Source organism: Eubalaena glacialis, chromosome 2 (genome assembly GCF_028564815.1).
Source record: "Eubalaena glacialis isolate mEubGla1 chromosome 2, mEubGla1.1.hap2.+ XY, whole genome shotgun sequence".
Lineage (NCBI taxonomy): Eukaryota > Metazoa > Chordata > Mammalia > Artiodactyla > Balaenidae > Eubalaena > Eubalaena glacialis.
Window position 1 is genome coordinate 71866661 of NC_083717.1, and position 23507 is coordinate 71890167.

General features: G+C 49.1%; 1 protein-coding gene across 1 annotated transcript in view; it reads left to right on the plus strand.

The window, feature by feature from the left end:
- The first annotated feature begins 1933 nt into the window (after positions 1-1933).
- The window catches only part of DAPK2 (death associated protein kinase 2), a 120561-nt gene continuing 98987 nt past the window's right edge, over positions 1934-23507 (plus strand). The window contains exons 1-2 of the mRNA XM_061182034.1: positions 1934-2016; positions 7795-7892. Coding sequence (XP_061038017.1) covers positions 7816-7892 — 77 coding nt within the window. The 5' untranslated portion in view covers positions 1934-2016; positions 7795-7815. The remainder of the gene's footprint in view (positions 2017-7794; positions 7893-23507) is intronic.

Consider the following 23507-nt stretch of genomic DNA (forward strand, 5'->3'; position numbering starts at 1 on the left):
CTTCTCTTCTTTGAGCCTCAGTTTCCTTATCTGAAAAATAACCAGGCTGGATGGGATGACTGACAGTGCAACTTCCAGCTGAGACATTCTCTGACTAGTTTGCCATGTGTCAAATTCAAGAATGTCCTTTTTGCCTTGGGCAAATTAGGTACTAAGCATGAGACTCAGAGGGGGAAGGGATGGAGAGGCTACATGTAGGCGCTCCGCAGTCTCGCCTGAGCCCAGCCTTGGATTCATCATAGCACAGGCACCAGCCATGTGAAGGAAGAAGCCTTCAGATGATTCCAGCCCCCAGCCATTCAAGTCACTCCCACCCACTGAAGTCTCCCCATTTGAAGCCCCAGACATGGTGCAGCAGAGATAAGCCATACGTGCTGTGCACTCTCTGTGTTTCTGACCCTCAAGGCATGAGCCTAACAAAATTGTTTCATGCCACAAGGCTGGGGTGGTTTGTTACACAGCAATAGATACCTGAAAATGGGGGAGGAGGTTTGAGGACGGTCTGAGGATGAAGGGCCTCCTTATGCTGGTGAAACCTCACCAGTGGTTGTCCTCCTGTGGCCACTGACTTGGAGAGCCACCTCTGGTCTTGGATATTACTCTACTCAAGGTAGCCTGGTGCTCTTGGGGGAGGTGGCTCAAAGCCTGCACTGTCCTGGAATGTCGTCAAGTTTATGAACAAAGAAGCACCGGGATCTTTCTAGAGGCTGTCACAGACTCTGAAGTACCAGTCAGCTGGGGAGTGGGAGAGGGCTGGTTGATCTGTACATCTCAGTACCCCAGTGTCGGGAAAGGCTAAAGCGGGGACAGGGGGGGTTGCTCACACAGGTAGAGGTCCTCTAGGTGCATCTTACACATTCTGTCTCATTTTTGTCCCACAGTAGCTCCATTAGATGCTGTAAGGAGTGTTTACCTACTTTATTGATGAAGAATAAGGTCAGGTGCCATGCCCAAGACTATACCCACACCGGGAACGGCAGAGCAGAGCTTTGAACCAAATGTAGGACTCTGAATCGATCACCCTTTCCTCTCGGACTGTCTTGAGGAGTGCCCTGGATGAATTAGGGATGGAGGCTCTGGGAAGGGGCCTACATTTATTCTCCCTAAACAGCCTCTTGTCTTGAAATAAGACCACTGAACTTGACTTACATTCTGTTTCCATGTCCTTCCACCACCCCCTCCACTCTCATTCCTTTTTCCTCCCGGGATTTTTGGCAGAAGGAAGAGAGGAGCGCTCCACTCCCAAGTCTTTCATTAGGGAAGCCTTGATGGTGATGTGAGGCTTCACCAACGTGCCAGGCAGGGCTGGGGGCACGGAAGCCAGGCTGCTCCCAAGTGGGGGTGGGGATGAGGGGATGGGGTGGGGTGGTGAGGAGGGAAGTGTCCCTCCCCTTCACGGCCCCCACCCCACTGTGAACCGTGGATGGTGAGGTTTCCAGAAGAATCTGTCCATTGTCGGAGCACTCTGACTGGGAGGGAGGAAGGGGCATATTCCCTGGTGGGACTTCTTCTTTCACGGTGGAAGCGGGGGACAAGGAGATACCGCTTTCTGAGTGATCATGCCAGGCTATATCAAGCGTATCAGCTCATTTAAATCAGTTTCCAGATTAGGCTTGGAGAGGTTAGCTGACTTGTCCAAGGCCCCACATCATGTAAGCGGCAGAGCCCGTGAAGACGCCAGGTCTTGCCACTGGCTCTCGCCCCCTCTCCTGGGAACCTCAGGGCCCAGGAGGTGCCCGCTCCGACCTGGCAGGGAGGCTCTCGGCCCTCACCCGGGGGCTGTCCTGAGGGGACTCCCGGCAGGGGGCGCTCCGAGCGCCGTCTCAGGCCTCCGGGTGTGCCTCCAGCCGGCGCCTGGGACGGGACCGGCCGCCCCGCCCTCTCGGCTCCTCCGCGGCTCTGCGGGCAGGCGGGCGCCCACCGCGCAGGGAGCCGAGCAGAGCAGAGAGCAGCGCGCCCGGCCGCGCTCCCCGTGCCTACCGTGCCTCCACGCCCGGCGCCGCGCAGCCTCCCGCCGTGAGTAGCGCCCGTCTGCGGGCTCGACGGGCGGGACAGGGCGCGCGGCTCGGGGCTGGGGCTAGCGGGGGCAAATTGCTCCGGGGCAAGTCAGCGGCCCGGTCCCTGACGCCGCCCCCCGGGTATGGCCGGCCTTGGCCTTGGGTGCTCTGGCCGGCCCTGGACCTCAGGGACTGCCCGCTGGGCCCCTAGGGCTCGCTCCGAAGTCTGGCACTTTGACCCGAGGAACCGGCTGGGAGCGGCGGGCAGACCTGGCGCCTAGGGAGGATGGGAGATAAACTTCCATCAAGTTAGGACCCCTTGACGCGGGGGAGGGCCCCAGATTTACGGGAGGAGAGGGCCCAGATCTTTTCAGCCTCATCTGCTTCGCATACCTCCTTCTCGCCCTCGTGCGAAGAGGTGATGCGAGGAGAGGAGGCTGCTGCGTACCCAGTCAGCTTTCTCTGTGGCAGAATGAAGCTGTGGTCCCAGTCGCGAGCCTGGGCTGGGGCAGAGTTAGGGTGGGCAGCGGGGCAGCCAGTTGCTCTGCGGCAGGCTGGGGTTTCGACCCCAGCATAGGAGGGTGTTGTCAACGGTTTACCCGACTATGGTTCAGGCATTGTGGATGTCTCATGGCATGTGTGGGTCTGCCTGAGCCTCACTGTAACTCTGCAAGGTGGAAATTAGTCTTCTCACTTTGGGAGGGAGAGGAGGCCCAGAGCCGTAAGCGTTGAGGCCAGGCAGGTGGTAGGTTAGGAGTGCACACTGGGAGAGAGGATGCATAGCTGCTGCCTCACTGGCAGGTGGGAAGGTCGCTGGGGGCGGGTGGCCCCCGACACCTTGTACTCAAGAATCTGGTGGGGGGAAGCTGGGGGCCGCTGCTGTGGTTTCTGACATTGTATTTCTCAGCTGCCTCTGTGCAAGGTATTCCTGGGAGAGCCCTGGTGACTGAGGGGTGCTGGTACGTTGGCCTCTTCACGATTTCCTCCGGAGTTCTGTTCTTCCCCAAACCACCCATCTCCCAAGATGTGTTTTTAGCACCTGAAGTGGCCCCATTCGGCAGCTTTGGGAGAGGCTTGGGCAGGGGGTGCAGGGGTGTGTGGATTTGAGTGGGTGTGTGCTGGTCTGGGACGAGTTTCCCACTGGCAGGAAGAAGACCTGAACTGACCCTGACCCTCTCCCTAGGGCCTCCCTAGTTGTTAGATGTGGGGGGTGACCAAGCAGGCTGCCCAGCGGACCTGGACCTTTACCAGGAAGATAGTTTTCTCATGTCAGCTTAGGCAGGTGGCTGATCTTCTCTGAGCCCCAGCTTCCTCATCAGAGATCAGGGTGGGTCAAAGCCTCCAATGCATAGAGGGACACTGTAATGCTGGATGCCCCTCCCTTCTGTTGGCAGCCTCCTCCTGAATGTGATGGGGGTGGGGTGTAAGGGGGCAATCATGGTCCCATTTCACAGACTTGCACTGGGTGAGGATCTCTGAGAGTTCAGCAGGGTGAGCTGGGGCCCATGGGGGAGGGGCTTAGTAGGGTTGAAAGTTCCTTATGGGATGATCCTCCAGCCCTGGAGGCCTCCTCCCAGGTTGTCCCTCAGGAGGCCACCGACTTCGTAACCCTCATGCCACCATTGGAGGGTTGAGGGTACTGTCAACAGAAGCTGGGGGAAGAGCAGCTGGAGTGGGCTAGCTGTGTGACTTTTAGCAAGTCCTTTCCCCCATCTGGACCTCAGTTTCCTCCTCTTGTAAAACAAGTGGGTTTGACCAGACAGCAGTGGTTTTCAAACTCCTCCCACCCATGAATTCTTACACAGAACCCCAACATATAGCGTAGATAAAGTGGAACTTCTCTGGCTCCCCTTCCTCATGCTGGCGGCTCCTGAGCAGAGTCTAAAAATCCCCTAGATGTTCTTAGAGATCTCTTTTTGTGAGGTTTTAGGAAATCTGTGTTAACCTTTCAGAAGTGTTGCCTAGTATTAGGGTTGAGGGCAGGAATGTGAATTCTAGAGATTCCATTAAGAGAAATGTAGGCATTAAGATGGGCCTCAACCATGGAATGTCTGGAGCCGATGGCCTGTGCCCCTGGCCAAAAGTTGTAGCTGTGCCCTCTGCCATGTGGTTTCACCTTTTCAGGGCCAGAAAGGTGCCTGTATCTCTGGGTCCTTCTCTGGGTCCTAGTTGGTGACTGTAATTCCACCTCAGAATGTCTTCCCTTTAGTTTCATGTTTCTAAACTGGTAAAATGCAAAATCATCTTGGGGAGAGATGTTATGAAGGGGCTTTGAGTTGTTATCAGCTGCTTTTACCTGATGAGCTTTCTGAGCAGCAGCCTTGAGAAAGACAGCTGGGGCACTAAATTTAAATCAGCCAACATTCATGGAGTGCCTGCTGTGTACCAGCCTACCACAAGGGGACAGAGGTGAGAATGTCACAGCTCCTGCCCTCGTGAGGCTCCAAGACAATAGGCAGGAGGGAAGGAACTCACATTTGTTGGAACCATCCAAGGACTATTAAAAACACTTTACATATGTTATCTCATTTGTCCAGTAGATATTAGACTCATGGTTTAATTATGTAAAATTTTGATTGCATACAAAATAAGTGTACATACCATCAAGAAACAGCATTGCCAGCACCCAGAAACCTCCTTGTGTCCCCTTCCAGGCACAACCCCTGACCCAGGCATAACCACTATTATGACTTCTAGCACCACGGATTTGTTTTACCTAAAGGGAATCACACAGTCTGTAGTCTTTTGTGTCTGGTTTTTTTCATTCAACATTATGTTTGTGAGTTTCATCCACATTGTTGCAGGGAGCAGTAGTTCACTTTTTCTCATTGTTGTATAATAATTTCATTGTATGGGTATAACTCAATGTATTTATCCATTCTTCTGTTGATGGCCATTTGGTTGTTTCCAATTTTTAGTTATTACTGATAGTGCTGCTGTGAACGTTCTAACGTGGACCATTTTGGAAAACATCTGCATGCGTTTCTCTTAGGTATGTCCATAGAAACTGCCCAACAGTTTTCCAAAGTAGTCCCAGTGAATACTCTCCCTAGCAGTTTTGAGAGTTCTCCAAATATTCACTAACACTAGGCATTGTCTAGACTCATTTTCTACGTAAGTAATTTGAAGCTCAGAAAAGTTGTCTTGTGCTGTTTGCTAGTAAGTGGCAGAGCTGGGATATGAACCCAGGCCTGTGTGCCTGTGGAACCTGTACTCTCTCCCTCTGGGTTACACATTGACATAGATTATGAAATAAGCCAGAACGTGATAAGCTCTAACCCTAAAAATGTGTAAAGAGCCCTCTTTGGGAATTTAAAGAGGTAGAGAGTTTTAATCTGTTTTGGCAAGAAAAAGGGTCATGGAGGCTCATAGAGATGGTAGCATTTGAGCCTGGCTTTGTGGGAAGGGAACAGTTTTGCTAGGAGGGCTCTCCAGGTGCCCCCCCTAACCCCCTGAAGAGAGCCCAACTTGAGCTGGGGCGTGGCAGGGGTGAAAGTTTTGGGGGGAATGGCAAAGGTCTACTTTTGCCTGTAATGTAGGATTTATGGGGGAGGGGGCTATGCTGAAATGGTGAGTTGGGGCCAAACTGGTGGGCCTAGTTTGAGCTTAGGGGGCTCCCCTGGCCCCCAAGTTTTGGTCACTCAGGATGTGGAGCACAAGGCGGGGGCTCATTGTTTTCTGGGGAGGTGGGGCTTCTTCAAATCCAGCTCAGCTCCTGAAAGCGAATGCAGCTGGCCTCTTGCCAGATGGAGGATCATAGCTGTTCCTGGGACCATTCTCAGGGTATCTGCCAACAGAATTTTTTTGGAGTTTTCTGCTTCCATCTAGCTGTGGGAAATTAGTAGCTACTCTCACCTCCACCCCCAGGATCTGACCCAAATGGTTTATTTGGAAGTATTTTTTCAGCAAAAAGAAGATGATAGATAGCAGTCCTGCCCCCCTCAGTGCTAGTCTCGGGAGGTTTGCCAGGAATGGGGGTTGGGGGCGAAGGGGGCCAAACTTCTGATTCTGATCAAGCCAAACTTGCCAGGAGGATCCCAGTACCTTTTCCTCAGAAGGGAACAGAATTGGTGTCTCAATGGCTGTGGGAAGCAGAAACACAAACAATGGCCTGGAATGAGTCAAATAACAATAATAATCATCGTTCTTATTTGCCCAGCAGTTTATGTCCTTATCACAATGGATCCTCACATGGATGTGTGAAGTATGTGATATAGACGTGATCACCCCAGTTTACAGAGGAGGGGGATTGAATCCCAGAGAGGGTGCCAATGTGCTATGGGTCACATGGCTAATATACACCCAGATTAGCCTAGAACCTGGGATCCTGGAGCCTGCTTTTCTCAGGATTCCATGCTTGCCAGGCCCTGGCTGAGCATGGAGTGAAGACCAAGCAGGGAGGAGGATGTGTGATGCACAGGCAGGAGGTTGGCAGGTGGCCCTGAGAGTAAGGCCTGTGAGCCAGCGAGACCAGCTCTGCCTGGAGGTCTTCAGGGATGTGTGTGACTCGATGGAAGGGAGGGAGGCAGGTGGCATGTTGGTACCAGAGCTCTGGTTTGTAGGTGGCAGAGGTGGAGGAAAGAGGGTGAAATGTATACATCACCTGAGAGTTAGAACAGCTTCAGCCACTTGGCACTGGTGAGACGTGCCCTTATGTAATGGTGCCTCCACCCACCCTGGTGAAAACAGTCTTTTGGGGCTCATGGGGCCCGGCCGTGGTTGGTATCTGATTGCCAGGCAGAAGAAAAGCTGCCAGCACTAGCCAAAATGAGCTCTGAGAGGCCTTTGCTAATGACTCTTGAAAGATGCATCCACAGGTAGCTGGTTTTATCTTTGTGATGTGCAGGCTGTGTCCTGGGCCCTGCCTTCGGAGTGCTGTCCAGGGTGGCATGTGGCTGTCCCAGGAATGGGTGAGCTCCTTAGGGCAGGAGGATCCCAAGGGAGGATGCAGACAGTCTCTTCTGGTGGAGTGGTGAGTGCTCTGCGTGGTTCAGAGTAGTCCTGTGGTTCTCACTAAGGTGCCCTGGGTAGGCAGAGTTAGCTCCATTTTACAGATGAGGAAACAGCCTCCTTCCTCTGACAAGAGATGAGGCCATAGAGCTAGTTGTGGGCAAAATTGCAACTAGAACCTCAGGCTCCTAACTCCTGGTGCCTACTGTAATTTGTCACACCACTCCCAGCCATCTTTCCCTTAGGGTGATGAGTGAGAGAGTTTGAAATCAGTTCAGACTCCAAACTGGGTGGCACAGTGCCTGTAGGAGCTGAAGTCGTGCACATCCCTTACCTTTCTACTGCATTTTGTAGTTTATAAAATTAATATCCTGATTTGCAGTGGTGTTAGTACTAATCCCTTTTACAGATGAGGAAGTTAAGACTCTGCAGTTAAAATGACGTAGGCAACTGTGGGACTTGAACCTGGAACTTCTGACTCAAAAACGAGTTCTGTTTTTCCTGCATGACAGCTGCCTCTTTTCTCAGTAGACCTGAATTTCATGAGAACAAATTGCCGAAGTTGCCCATGGCCCTGTTTCTCTGAACTTGTTCAGAGCAGATCTGAAGAAGTGAGGAGGGCTATTTTTCTGTCTCCTTAACACATGTGATTAATATAAATCAGATAAGAATCGTACATCATTGGTCACAGGTGAGGAAAGGCTTGATCAAGGCTGTTCTTGAGGAACGAGGGCTGTGGGTTATCCTTAAGTTATTAGCTCCCACGCAGCCAATTACTTTTGGGCCTAGATTCAGGCTGGTACCAATTGACACGTCTGTCCTAAGCTCAGGTTTTTTCATGTTTCAGGGCTGTACGCTCCAGGCCTCAATGAGGAGCCCAAACATGGAGACATTCAAGCAGCAGAAGGTGGAGGACTTCTATGACATCGGGGAGGAGCTGGGGAGGTAAGTGGCTGTGAGAGGTGTGCTGGTCAGTAGATCTTGTAGGTCATGGGCTTGTCACAGCACTTGTGGGAAGCTTTAAAAACAGTCCTGAGGTTTATTCACCTTCATGGGTGCCTCTGCAAGTAATCATCTCTCTGGAAATGAAGACTTGCCAGCAGAAGGGACTAGAATTGCTGAGTTCCGTGTTTTCAGTATAACCTGGCTGACAGTTAATGGCGAATCTAAATGATTCTTGTCGTATCTGTTCCTTTGCTCCAAAATCCTCCCCAGGCTCTGGACTGAGATATGACCTGTTGGTTTTCTTCTCCGAATCCCACTTGGGATTCTCCGTGGCTCCCAGTTTTTTTTTTTTTTTTTAATGTTTATTTATTTATTTAGCTGTGCCGGGTCTTAGTTTCGGCATGTGGGCTCTTAGTTGCAGCATGTGGGATCTAGTTCCCCGACCAGGGATGGAACCCAGGCCCCCTGCATTGGGAGCATGGAGTCTTAACTACTGGACCACCAGGGAAGTCCCTCCACAGCTCTCAGGATTTTGTTCTGTAAGCTCAGAGCCTGAATGGGAGGTGAAATCATCCTCCTGAAAATGGCTTTAGATTGAGTGACAAGCCACACGAGCCTAGTTGTGAAGGTTCCTCCGATCTGAGTTATTGGGTGCATTTTCAGGTTTGCTAAACCTACAACACAGACAGGAGTAAGCTCAGATCTGAAAGTAGTTACTGTCTGGAGAGAAATGAAGATTTTCTGAAGCTCTCTTCTTGCTTCTCATTTGTAACAACTGCTAGTATTCAGGTGGTATTTTAATGATTACAGAACACCAGTCTTGGAGTTTAAGTCTCACAGCAATTCATGAAATGGGAATTATTTTTACTCTTATTTTTCTTGAGGAAACTGTGGTCCAAAGAGTTTAAGCAAGTTGCCCCAAGTTGCTCAGCCAGCAAGTGACATGGCCAACGTCTGGCCAGTCCAGTCTGTACCTGCACACCTGTCATGCTCTCTCCGGTGCACATGGTTCTTGCACACTCACACATACTTGCAGTACACCCGGCCCAACCCCTCCACACACCCAGCAGAGTAAAAATCTGGGGGTTCAGGGCCTTCACTGTATCCATGATGCACAACAGGAGCCTTTCCCTTTAAAGAGCTCCTGTGTCAGGACTAATTCTCTTACTTTCTTTTCTTCTCTTTTGTTTTTTTTGCAAATATATGTATATATTTATTTCCTTTTATTTTAAGCACACTGAATTTATAGGTTAGTGTTTTAATACAGTTTTAAATATTACATCTTAATGTATCATACAGGTTTGCTCATGTCATTAAATATTTTAAATGCAATTTTATATTCCCTTGTATATGCATGCCTCAGTTATTCAGCCATTTCCCCTACTGTTAAAAATATGCAGTTTCCATTTATTTTTTAAAATTTTCATTGCTAGAGCTATAGTGAACATCCCTTAACAGAAATTTCTGATCCTGTTTTTGATTGTTTCCTTAAGATAGATAACTAGAAGTTGGGTCACTGGGTACTTTTATTTTTAAAGAAAAACTAGAAAGAATTTCAAAGCCAGAGGAGCCTTACTCAGAGAAGAATGAAAAGTGCAGTTATGGGAATTCCCTGGTGGTCCAGTGGTTAGGACTTGGTGCTTTCACTGCCGGGCCGGGTCCAATCCCTGGTCAGGGAACTAAGAACTAAGATCCTGCAAGCCGCGTGGTGAGGCCAGAAAAAAGAAAGTGCAGTTTCTTCAAGTTTAGGGAGTGCTTGTCCTGCTTGACTGGGTGGGTCAAGAAGCAAGTGTCTGCAGAGTCCCAGAGTGTCCCAGAGGGGGAGATTCCTCAGCCTTCTGTCTGGGCCATTGCCACTGGCAATCCAGGGCCTGTGAAGGGCTGGGAAGAGGCTGGAGGGTGGTCAGCTGGACTCTGCCTCTGAGTGAGAAGCGAGGTTCTCTTTGCCTCAGGTGCTTCACCTGAACTTGGTGATGCCAGGGGCAAAGTGGCACCCTTAGCCACAGACCCTGACAGGCCCTGCCAGTGGCTTTTGATTCGATGGCCCCATGTTGGCCATGTCCTGTGTGTAAGGGTCTGTGCTAAGTGCTCTGGGTACGGAGGTGAGCATGACACGGGGAGTCTTTGCCCTCCTGGAGCTCCAGCCTGGCTGTAGGGGCAGCTGTGCACATAACGAGGGCAGCGTTGCATGGGACTGTGTCGGGTGGGCTGAGAGCTGAGAAGTCAGGAATGGGGGGGGGGTTCGGCTCTGAAGAAGGAAGTAGACGTTTCCCGTGGAATTCATCTGTTATTCCTTCTTAGTCCTGTCTCTCCCCCATTCCATACCTCAGAGCTATTAGAACTGGAAGAGACCTCATGCTCTGGGGTCCTCCATCTACAACAGGGTGTGAAGGCCCCAGGTCCCTCACAGCCTGGGGAGCCTTGGAGGAACCTCCCGCCTGCCCCCCGGCACCTGCAACTTTTCTAAGGTTCTAAGGTGCTGGCTGGACATAGGGTGAGTAAGAGGCAGCAAAGGCCTGAGGCCTTGGGAATGGCTTGTCGTCCTAGGATTTGTGGTCTAGAGCAGGGGTCCCCAACCCCTGGTACTGGTCCACAGCCTGTTAGGAACCGGGCCGCACAGCAGGAGGTGAGCAGCAGGCAAGTGAGCGAAGCTTCATCTGCTGTCCCCCATCGCTCTCATTACTGCCTGAGCCATCCCCCCTCCCCGTCCGTGGAAAAATTGTCTTCCACGAAAACGGTCCCTGGTGCCAAAAAGGTTTGGGACCGCTGGTCTAGAGGTCCGGTGAGCTGGAAGGCCTTTAGAGGTCTTTCTTCCAAGACCCTCGTCGGACAGTTGAGGAAACTGAGGCTCAGAGAGGGGAAGGGTCTTGCCGGGGGCCATAAACAGGCTGGAACTAGAGCTGCCTTCAGATGACTGCTGGGCTTCAGAAGGGGCAGTGCTATCTCTCTCTCCTCCTCTCTTCTTCACGTAACACGCTATTGCGGGTGTACCTCGTGCCAGGCGTTGTCCGAGGCAGCGACGAATAAAATCGACGTTCCTGTCCTCTTGCAGCTTGTGTTCCATTGGTGGAGAAAGACATGGAACAAGTGCTTGAGGGATCACAAAAGGACAAGTCACTATAGAGTGTGTGATGGGCTGTGAAAGGAGAGAGCGGGATGCTCTGAGAGAGAATAGGGGATGTAGTTTGCCCTGGGTGACTGGGGAGGCTGCTCCGAGGAAGTGGCTGAGGGTAAATGCGCAGGCAGGGGAAGCAGCATGGATGCAGGCTCCGAGGTGGGGAGAGCCTGGGACCTGAGCTGCTGGCAGGAGGCCAGTGTGGCCGTGGAACGTGAGCTGGGGGCAAGCAGTGCTAGATGAGGTCGGATATATAGCTAGAGGCCAGACCCAGCCTGCGAGATCTCTGTCAACACAGACTGGTGGAGAGACTTGGCCTTTGGGGACACACAGTTTGAGGTCTGGGTCCCTTTCCTAGCTGTGCAACCTTAGGACAACTTACTTGAGCCTGAGTTTTTTTTTTACCTGTAAGATAGGTATAATAACAGTAGCTACCTCGTGGTTGTGGGGATTAAATGGGATGCTGAGTCTGCGGTGTCCCTCACAGAGCTGGGCGCAGGGGAAGTGTTCAGTGAACAAGAGCTTCTGGCCTTTGAAGTAAGTTTGGGTGTCAAGGCCCCGTCTCCCACTTCTAGAGCCTCCCAGGAGGACAGTGTGGGTCTCTGCAGGAGGAACAGCAGGAGGGGTTGTTCTTATGTCTGGGAGGAGCTTTATGTAAACCTGCTTCCTCGGCTCTCTGTGAGCACCCTCACCTAGACTCAGGGCTGTCTCATTGACTTTAGCTCCTCATTAAGTCCTTACTATGCAAAAATGAAAATGAGTGAGAGTCACTTTTCATTTTTTTACCTGTAATGACAGGTGGAGCTCACGCAAGCATCATGCTGAACGAAGGAAGCCAGGTTCAAAAGAGCCCATACGGTATAATTCCATTTGTGTCAAATTCAAGACAGGCAAAATGAATCCCTGGTGCTAGAAATCAGAATAGTGGTTATTCTTGAGGGACTAGTGACTGAAAGGGGGCATGAGAGGGATTTCTGGGGGACAGGTATTGTTCTGTTTCTTGATCTGGGTGCCTGTTTCACCGATGTGTTCATTTCCTGAAAATACATTAAACCATACTTGTATATGTACATTTTCTTGCAGGTATATTGTATCTGAACTAAAACTATACATTAACAAACAAGGAATCTTTAAGTCCACTCCCTGCCCTGGTCTGGTCCCTGAAGGGCATGTTTCTGATGCCTTTGGAGGCCTTGTATGTCCTTATCCTACAAATAAGAGAACATCTGTGAGAAAAGCTGCAGAATCCAGCTTTGGATGTGGACGTCTTGGGCACGGCTGGGGCCCACCTGGCCCTGCACATCTCACCTGATTTTCTGCCTCACATTTCGGCACCAGCCTGCTGGGGATGCTGGAGGTTGTCGGCTGTTTCTGGGAACAGTTGGAGAAATGCTGGCCTGCCGCTTCTGGCCTCTCCCAGCCTGGGTAGCCACTGTAGGGCAGAGCAAGGCTCATAGAGAGAAACCCATCTAACCCCTCATTTTAAAGATGAGGCTAAGACCAGAGAGGGGAAGTGGCTTGTCCAAGGTCACACGGTGAACAGGTGCTAGACCAGGGTGGGCACTGGTGGTCTGACTCCTACTCTAGGGCTCTGGCCGCCACACCATAAGGACCCACAAAGCACAAACTTATTTTTCTCTTTAATTTGACTGCTTTTGGGGAGTGGGGGAGAATATATGGTAGGGTAGTCTTTTTTCTTTGACCTTGAGGGTAGGGTAGCAGGGTCAGAGTCAGAAAGGTGAGCATTTGGGAAGGATTGATGTTCCCTGGGGAAGGGTGCTGGTGGATAGGCCCAATGATGACTACTGTATGTGTAAGGGTACAAGGTAATTTAATGTAAGCAGCGTATAATGATCAGTGGTTTCTTCTTTCCTATACTTATATTACTTCACTTAGATTTTTAAATTATTAGATGAACATAAAATCATAAAACGTTACTGTTGAACTGGATCTCAACAAGAATTTAGTCCAGATCTCCATTTTATAGACAACAAAAGTGAGGCCCAGAGAGGGGAGGTGATTTGTCCAAAGTCACAGAGCCAGCAATACAGGAGCTGAAACTTAAAGAAGCTTTTCAACTACACTGTGCTGGTTTAAACAAACAGAGGAAAACCTCTCTATATGTAAATTCAACTTTTATCCACAGCCCTCACCTCTCTCAGGGAGCCTATCTCACCATTCATTACCCCACACATCCCATCATAACCTCCCCAGCTCCCCTGGTGAAGATAGCGGCCAGAAGCCCTGCTACATACAGGAGGCTCACATGTGCAAGGCACACTGCTAGGCACTTAACCTGCAGAATCCCCTTTTATAGGGACAGGAGCCTTGGGCCGTGGAAGGAGCCACTGCTCTCAAGCCTCACCCTTCCTAAACAGGCTGAGGAATTCCTTGGGACAGCTGCCTGCCAGACCTGAGTCTCCCAATGGGGTCCTCTGTGGTTAAGATCACCCACCACACATGCAGCTTAGCCAGAGCAACTTCTTTTGGGAGAGAAACAAAAACCTCCAGGAAATGTGTAGAGCTCAGGTGTACCCAGGCTGGGTTCTATAGCCCAGTCTAGCCACAAAGCTCTATAGAAAACAATAATAATAGGTGTTCGGATTTACCTGTCTCTGTCCTTGGGAAAAAGCGTTTCCAAGATGAACTCGGAGGCGAAAGGGGTTTTATTATTTCTTTTTAAATTAAAAAAATTTTTTTATTGTGGAAGTAATGCATGGCATATATCATAAACTTATGAAAAGTTAGAGTAGAACTCCCTCTGTCCTCCAAGTCTCACATCCACAGGTAGACTTTGATGATAATTGTCTTCTGTTGCCTTTCAGAACTTAGTCTAAGTAAAGCAAGTGTGAATGTAGACCCAGATGGGATCATACGACCAGAACAATCTACAACTTGATTTTCTCACTTAATGAAATACATTGAATATCTTTTTACAGTATATAGATCTATGAGACTTCCTTTGGATGAAAGTTTTTTGTTTTTGTTTTTTAATAAAACATTTAAGAAGACAGTTTAAGCCAACAAAAGATTAGCAGCCTTAACCCAGCAAGTGTTTTTATTTCTGAGTCTTACCTTCTGATCTGTCCATGGCTGTTTCTCACGCCCACATATCCTCTCCTCTTTTGTGTCTGCTTGAGGCCTGCGTGTGCTCAGATTTAACATTCCCCCAAGTGCTAAGCTCCTGGGGGCAGGTTGCATAGACCAAGGGGAGTAGGAGCAATGCCCAGGCCCTGGGATGACTGGTGATGAGATTAGGCCTATCTCACATTGGTTTGTGCTGGGCTGTCAACTCTTTGAAGGCAGGTCCGCAACTGCTCTCCTATTTTGAGCATCCCGGCAGCACTGGGACAGAGGTCAGAGGTCCCCAAATCTTCTGTGACTTCTCTTTGCTCTCTCTCTTCTCTCACTCTTGGAAAAATTAAACTTTTCCCTCAAGGTCAGGATCAAATGCCGTCTCTCCTGGCAAAGCCTGCCATGACCCACTCCCTCTACACCTACCCCCTCTACCACACCCCCTCTATGGACTGTATTACCTCTTATTCTGGACCCACACCTCTATTAAGTGCTAATGTCATCATACCTCATGTTACACAGAAGATTCACCTGGTCATCTTCCCTGCTGGACCCAGGGTCCTCCATGCTGGGGTCCTGCATACTTTATCTTTTATCCATTCATTTTCTGCCCCTATCCACCTCCCCCCCACACCCTCCACCCTGCCACAACCCCAATAGCGTCCAGCCCAGGCCTTTTACGCTTGATAAGCACTCAACTCCCACAGACACCACAGTGAACTGCAGAGCTATTTGGAACCTGCCTTGGTTCCAAAAGCTCAGCCAAGCCCCCAGCTCCCATAGGCCTTGGAATGCACGAAGGTCCAGGATTCCCCAAACACAAAGTGAGAAACAAAACACACTCCATTTCCTGGACACACATTATTTTTTTCTTCTTACTCTTTTTTTTTTTTTCTTTTTGGCTGCTCCACGTAGCATGCAGGATCTTAGTTCCCCAACCGGGGATCGAACCCAGGCTCCCTGCAGTGGAAGTGCGGAGTCTTAACCACTGGACCGCCAGGGAAGTCCCCATTACTCTTTTTTTTTTTTTTAATTGAAGTATAGTTGATTTACAATGTTGTGTTAGTTTCAGGTATACAGGAAAGTGATTTTAGTTATATATATATATATAGTCTTTTTCAGATTCTTTTCCATTATAGGTTATTATAAGATATTAAATATAGTTCCCTGTGCTATACAGTAGGTCCTTGTTGTTTATTTTATATATAATAGTGGACGCACATTATTGTATTTAATCCTGGTAGCACCTTGTGAAGCAGCTGCTATTCCCATTTTACACGTGAAGAAATTCAGTCTCCAAAATGTTAGGTAACTGGCTCAAGAAATACAGACCACCTACCTTATCAAGGAGAAGGCAAGTGGGAAATTCCACTTCGTGCAACACAGCAAATCTCAGAGAAAGTCAGAAATAAAAGCCAGAAACTTCTCTAGCCAGAGCCCTGTTTCCCTCACTGGGGTGGGATTCTTGTGCTTGTCTGATCACACACATGCCTTATATTTCCTGCTGCTGGGAAAGTGAAAGTGACCGACCTAAGTTAAGAATCTTCTGCCCTCATGTCAGTATCTGTGCCGAGGACTTCCCATCTTCCAGAACAATATGAGCTGGATCACATTCCCACTTCACAGTTGTGAAAACTGAGGCTCAGAGAAGTTTTACAGTGGCGGCTGGTCACTCATGCCAGAAAAGCTTTCTTACCGCTAACACTGAGCGTGTCTGTGCTGGGCCCAGGAAGCCCTCAGCTTGGTGTTAGTGGCAAGGAAGTCTTTTGGGCCACAGCTGCGCCCCAGACAAGCCAGTGGTTTCCAAAATGTGAGTGAGCATGTGTGGATGTGTAAGTGCATGTCTGTACTCATTGTCACATTCCAGAGACTCTTCCCAGGCACCCACTGTGTGCTGGGCACCGTGATGCATAGAGGAGACTTAGGGCTTAGGCCTTACCCTAGAAGAGATTAGGGCTCAGTTGTGGCACAGGGGTACTCTCCTCAAAAGCTAATGAAATGAGATGTTGGAACAGGCCACAAGCTAATAGGGGGACCCCCAAACATGTGCCAGTCGTTCAGCGGAGGAAGCTGTCACCTTTTGTGGGACAGCTCCTCGCGGTCTAATCCTGGAGATGGCACATACCCACCTCAAGGTCAGGGCTCTGCCAAAGACTGAGAAACAGCAGGCCCGGGCTCGGGCAAGAGGGCGCGTGGAGAGGGTTGAAGGGAGGGGGCTGCCAGGAGGACAGGCGACTGCAGGGGCCCTGGATGACAGAGGCCCTGGAGGAAGGAGGGAGGCGCCTTTATCACCCATTGTCAGGCAAACAAAGCACAAAGCCACTCAAACAAAGTGGCTGCATTGCACGTGCTTCAGTCAGAAGCTGGCACATGGTGCAAACCGCTTGCCCCGAGGTAGCGGCCTCATTGAGCTCAGTTTGCGTTATGAAAATTGTAAGAGCGAGAGGGAGGTCCTATGTGAGGATAACTGAAACCGTTATACACCTGTATCTACGGGACACACTTTCCTTTCTACTTATATATCGCCAGCGTGTACATTTTGCATTGTGTTGTTTTTTGACTCAACATTGTTTTATGTATACCTTTCCATGTATCCAGAGTCCGTATAACCTAAAAATATTTTTGTTTCAAAATAATTTCAAATTTAATAGAAACATTTTCAGAATAACAGAACTCCTGTATATCCTTTACCCACATACCAGGTTTTAACATTTTGTCACCTCCTCTCTTGCTCTCTCCCTCCTTCCCCGCTGTCTCCTTCTCCTCCTGCCTTTCTTCCCTCTTTTTCCTTCCTTCAGTTTCTCCTTTCCTTCCCTTCTTTCTTTTTGTCTGTCTATCTACCTATCTACCTACCTACTTACCTATTATTGTTTCCGAGCCGGTTGGGAGTTGGTTGTGGACATTATGCCTCTTTATCCTCAATGCTTCATTATGCATCTCCTAGGGACACGGGCGTTCTCTTTCATAACCACAGTACAACTTTCAAATTCAGGACATTTCACTCTGATACAATATTTTTATCTAAGCTATCATTCTTGTTCCAATTTTGTCAATTTTCCCATTAGTGTTCTTTAAAAAAAATTTTTTTTTAATTTTATACAATTTTAAAAGGTTAAACTCCATTTACAGTTATTACAAAATATTGGCTATGTTCCCCGTGTTGTATAATACATCGCTGTAGCCTATCTTACACCCAACTGTTTGTACCTCCCACTCCCCAGCTAGTGTTTTTTATTTATATATTTATTTAAAATATTTTATTTATTTATTTAGTTGTGCTGGGTCTTAGTTGCAGCAGGCGGGCTCCTTAGTTGCAGCACGCGAACTCTTAGTTTTGGCATGCATGTGGGATCTACTTCCCCGACCAGGGATTGAACCTGGGCCCCCTGCATTGGGAGCTTGGAGTCTTAACCACTGTGCCACCAGGGAAGTCCCCCAACTAGCAGTTTTTCTCCCTGCTAAACAGGATCCAGTGAAGATCATATATTGCATCTCCTTGTCATATATCTTTAGTCTCCTTTAATCTAAAACAGTTCCTCAGCCTTTCTTTGACTTTCATGACAAGATATTTTTGAAGAATACTGGCCTTTTAAAACAAATAGATACACTCCGTATGTTTTCATTAACTTCATAATAATCTGCTATATAAACATCCCCAATTTACTAAACTTTCCCTATTGTTTCTCACTACTAAAAATAAGTGTTTCTGTGAACATATTTGTTAATTTCCTCTCTCTGCATTATTTCTGCCAGTGTATTCCCAGAGGTGGAATACGAGGTCAGAGGTTATGGCTGATTTGTGTAATGGTTGAAACTGGAAATACTGAACCAGTTTACCAGGTCACCAGCATGTGCTTATTTCCTTATGGCTTTGCCAATACCCTTTCGTTATTTTTGTGTATTTTTGTGTAGTTTAATAGTTTTGTAAAGATGCCTTAATGTTTTCACTGTGGAGAAATTTAAAGTGGTTGAAGTCTTCTGTGCTTCTCCCTTAATTCCAAATCTTGTTCTCTGTGCTACTTTACCTTTTTTCATGGTGTTTCTATTTCATTTTCATAAATATTTTGAAGTTCTGATAGCAACACAAGGCAGGTAAGGCAAGTATAATCATTCCCATTTTATAAGTGATGAAAATGAGGCCCCGTCAGGACTAGAGGCAGAGGTCTTCCTGTAGACTGATGGTGTTGCCTTCCTCCCCCGAGAGGTAGAGGGGATTCAAGGTCTTTGGGGGACACCAGAATTCCAGCAAAGGGTTCCACTTCTTTGTCTCTACTTTTAGAAGCTGGCTGGAATGTTGTTTTTTTTTTTTGGCCACGCCACACGTGGCTTGTGGGATTTTAGTTCCCAGACCAGGGATTGAACCTGGGCCCTCAGCAGTGAAAGCGCAGAGTCCTAACCACTGGACCACCAGGGAATTCCCTGGAATGGTTCTATAAGAAAGTTTTCTGTGAGGTGCTATTGGGAGAGGGGGTGCTTGGGGAGAAGTGTGTTTTGAGGGTGAAGGAGAGAGCTTGGTTTCCCTGTATTCTCCCTTGCTGGGGAGACCAAGGTGAGGGGTAAGAGCCGCGGCCAGTGGGAGGAGTTAGAGCCTTAGGTGCCCATCACCTCAGCTGCAGTAAAGCACCAGGGCTCTGGCAGTGCAGGTGGGAGGTCATGTGAGGCCCTCCAGAGCCTCCCACAGAGGGGTTGCTGCAGCCTTCAGAGTCTCTCTTCTGGAGATTGCTCTAGCCCCCAGAGCAGCCTTCAACAGGCTTTAAAGCCCAAGAACTTTAACCTGCAAGGGCTCCGACATTGTCTGGTCCAGGGGATGGGAAACTATAGCCCTACAGTCAAATCCAGCCTGCCACCTACTTTCAATGGCCCTGGAGCTAAGAATTTTTTTTTTTTTTTTAACAAAGTGTGTGTGTGTGTGTGTGTGTGTGTGTGTTTTAACTTTATTGGAGTATAATTGCTTTACAATGTTGTGTTAGTTTCTGCTGTATAACAAAGTGAATCAGCTATACGTATACATATATCCCCATATCCCCTCCCTCTTGAGCCTCCCTCCCACCCTCCTTTTCCCACCCCTCTAGGTGGTCACAAACACCGAAAGAATGGGTTTTATAGATGACCAGTTGCAATAGATTTGATGGTTGGAACACTAACTTTGGACCCCAATTAAGCAAACTGTTACCTGTCCCTGCAATTCCATTCTTCTCATGGCAGACCTGTATTACAAAAAACAAACAAAACAGAATAAGACAAATGCAATTCTTACTATATTTTGAGTTTCATCAGTTAAAATTTTGTGGAAATTTAGTTTTCTCCTTTGTTATGTAAGTACCTACTCTGCGCTTCCGGTGCAGGAGGTGCGGGTTCGATTCCCGGGTCGGGGAACTGGGATCCCACATGGTGCAGGGCCAAAAATAATAATAATAATAATAATAATAATAAATAATAATATCCTGGATTTTACTTCTTGGCTCTCAATGCCTAAAATATTTACCATCTGACTCTTTGTGGAAAAAGTGTGTCTACTCCTGATCTACTCCAGTATGGTTTACTAGTTAAGCAGCAAAACTTTAAGAAAGTGATTTATTCTGGGGTGGGGGACAGGATAGAAACAGGTCAAAGTGAGGTGCAGTTATGGAAAAGGAGGAAGAAGAGGTGAGCAGCGGTCCACCTGCCCTCCTTCCCTGCCCTCCGTCTCACAGCCTGTGAGGAACCTCCGAGAAGCCCAGTTTCAGAACCACTGTCCATGTCAGTCTGTCCTGTCCTGCAGGGAGTGCTGGGGTGGAAGACGGGAAGGGAGGTCTGGGTATTAGGGATTGTGCATCCTCTCTAAACCTGGCCCTGCATTGGTCATGGGCTGTTACCTAGTTTAATCCTCTTGCAGCCCTACAGGGTGGCCGGTGTTTCTCCCACTTTGCAGATAAGGAAGCTGAAGCTTGGAGAACTTAACTAACTTACCAAGGGAAGTGTCAGAGCTGGGATTTAAACCCATGACTTCTGACCCCTGGTCCAGTGCTCTTTGGGGGGCGGGTACCAAGCTGCCCAAGATTTTTCTTTCTGCCTGTGACCCTGGGCTCCCCTCCAGAGAACAGGGGAGGAGGTGGATACTATTGTTTAGTGGTTTATTGGGGAATCTGCTGAGAGCCCGGTTGTCCTTATCTAATCCATTTCCACGGCTGACACTGCTCCCCTGCCCACGCCCACCCCCTGGCTGCCTGCATCTAAGCCTGAGACCTCAGAACCCTAATCTTGAATCCTGAGCTGCTGGTCCTTGGTGGCCTGGCCACAGGGCCTGGAGGGTGATGAATTATCCTTCCCTCCTGGGGGTGAGGTTTATTTGGCACCCTGGGCCCAGGGCCCACCAGCTAAAGAGGAGAACTTGGTTGCTCAGGGGCTGCAGTACGGTCCTGGGAGGCAAACGCTCCTACTGGTGTTTTGGAGGAGACAGGGAGACAGGGCAGAGGGGGAAAGGCAGCTGAGGGCCAGCTGAGGGCCCCAGCAGGAGGTCGGGCTCGGGGCAGCAGGCTGACGAGCTCTAGCCTGGTGGTGACTACTCTGGGTGCTGCAGCCACCGGGCCCAGGTGTGATCCTGGCTCTGCTACTGTGAGCCGCTGGACCTGGGGCAGCTTCATGCTCATAGGCTCCATTTCTTTGTGCTAAGATGGTCCCATTTCTCACAGGGTTGTTTTCCAGCCTTCTGGGGTCCCCTCCTTTAATGTCCAAATAAGAATAATGAGCATTCCATTCCAGGGCAACAGGAAGTCCTGTTCCTGACTGAGCATTTCTGGGTCTCCCCAGGGAATGCTCACATCCTCCTTGATGTCTTAGGTCCTTGGACTCAAGGACCTCTTTCTCCTTCGAGACAAGGCAGCACTCCCTCTTGTGACCCTGTCTCAGGCACGGACTCAGGCCCGTTTCTGAGTGCCTCCCTTGCCACTGAGGCTGCTTGCAGGATAAACTGAGTTTCGGGCAGTGAGAGGAATTTCTGCACAGAGAAGGAAACAACTTAAAGTGGGGTAATAGATACCTCCACTCCTCTGACTCCTGCCATCTGCCATGATGCTGGGGCCTTCTAGGACCCCTCCCCAGGCCCGAGATCTGCTACCATCCTTATACTTACCTCCCCAAAGAGACCCCCTATTCTTTCACATATAGGAAGTTTAGGTCCTTGTTACAGCCTCTCCCTGAAAGGACCCTGGGCCTCTCTTTTCCAGAACCAAAGATCCTTTAAAGTTTTTCCCATGCAAAAAGCCGTCTCTGACCGTTCCCCCACCCCACCTCCACCCCATTTCGGAGTCTTTTGCCTTCCTTATTACCAGTAACAGTTCTGAGCAGCTTTCAAAGTGATTCTTTTCCCATTCCTAGCACAGATGTAAGGGGCGTAGCCTGGCATGTGGGAAGTACCCAGCAAACAGTTGCAGATATGGACAAGGTGATGCTAAAAGCCCAGCGGTCAGTTGTTTTGAAGAGCTCATAGGGAGGAGCTGGGTTGGGCTACTTCTCTGTTACCTCATTTGATCATGAGCCTCCACATTGGGGTAGGTGGGCAGGTAGGAAGTCACCATCCCCATTTTACAGATATGGAAACAGAGGCACAATGACCCAGCCCTACCCTTGAGAGCAGGGTGGCCAGATGGAGTAGAGATAAGGCTGTGTGTCCACAGGGGTTTGTAAACACAGGTCCAAGTAGCAATCTTGAAAAGATTTCTTAGAGAAAGAGATTGTATAAGACACCTTTGGACCCAGCTAAGTCAGCAGTGTTTCCAGAGTTTGGAATTGTGAAATTCTTTCTGATGTTTCAGCTGAGCCCTGATGTAATAGCCTTCCTGAGGTCCACACATGCCTCTGAGATTTCAGCTTTCTGCTGGCCCGGAAGCACTGCCAGGCCCTGGCTAAGCCGGTTTGGCTCCACCAACTGCCACCCCAATTCCCCTGGTTCCCAGTGTTGTTACCATCCAGGAAGTTCTGCGGCTGGACCATCTCCAGGGCAGCTGATCCACCCCTCTCCAATACACAGTCAAGAATTTGTCTCTCAGGCTCAGGTATTAAACCTAGGTACGAATCCCAGTTTTACTACTCACTGCCTGTGTTACCTTGGGTAAGTTACTTCACCTCTCTGAGCCTTGGTTTTCTCATCTGTGAAATTGAGAACATACCACCTACCTTATCAGGCCAAGATTTGAACCTCCATCTCTCCTGACTCTAGAGGATTGAATGAGATTATGACCGAAACATGTAGCACAGTGATTGTCATCTTGGGTAGTACGTATGAATCACAGAGGAGGTTTAAAACAAACACACATGTATACATGCCAGGGATTCAGATTTACAAGGTCTGGGGTGGGGCTCTGGCATCCGTATTTTTTAAAGTGTCCCAATTTGTGTAGACTGTACACCTGGATCCAAGATCACTTCTTCAAAATGGTACTTGAGACACAAAGTAAGCTCCCAGAGCTGTTGGTTTACTCCTTCCTTCCCTGATTGAGCAAGTCTCTTTATTATCCTCTATCGCAGTGGGCCATGTTAATTTTACCTCTTTGTCTTTGCTCACAAAGACCCCTGCCGGGATTCCCACCCCCCCCCTCCACTTGTGCATGGTGTCTGCCATACCCAATATTCCTTTCTTGCTAAAACTACCCTCTTTCCTCTTCCGCCCTGCGCCCCTCACAGCCCCCTGCCCCATAGCGTGGAGCTGGGCTGGCTCTTGTGCAGGGGTGGCCCCTGATTGGAACAGGGATGGTCACTTGACCCAAGAGTGACCCATTCATTGGCTATTTGGTGTCCTATGAGATGGCTGGGCTGAAAAAGCTCTGCCCACTAGGACCAGTGATATATTAGCTAAAAGCCAATTAGATGGCCTCTCTCTGAGACTTGATGCACATTGAGGAGGGAATGGGGCTGCCACAGAAGATGCAGTGATTCCACGAGCTAATTCCTTTGTGACTTTCTCTTCCTGTGTGTATCCTTCCAGTGACCGCCTTTTCCCCAAAGAGCCTAGGTAGCATGGCTTCCCTGTGTTATCTGTGTCTCACCCATGCCTGAAGCCCTGCTCCAGTTCTACCCATGCCCAAGTTTTGCTTCCTTACAGAGGCCTGTCCTGACTACTGCAGGCAGGGTTGGGTGCACCTGTTCTACATTCCTACAGCATGTTGTGGATTCCCTAGTCGTCATTATTTGCCTTTGAGTCTGTTCCCGCCGTCTCTGGCATCGCCCCTTAACAAAAAGCTACCCTAAAGCAGCTTGCAGTCCGGTGAGCTTTCCGATCATAGGATCTGGAGGTCATTCTCTTTTATCTCCCAGTGCCTTACCCAGTGGTAGGCACATAGTAGGTACACAATAAATGTTCGAATGAGTTCTGGTTTCAGTTGGCTCCCAGGGTCTCTATTCTAGCTTTGCACTGTGACCTTAATCAAGTTTCTCTTCCTCTCTGGTTC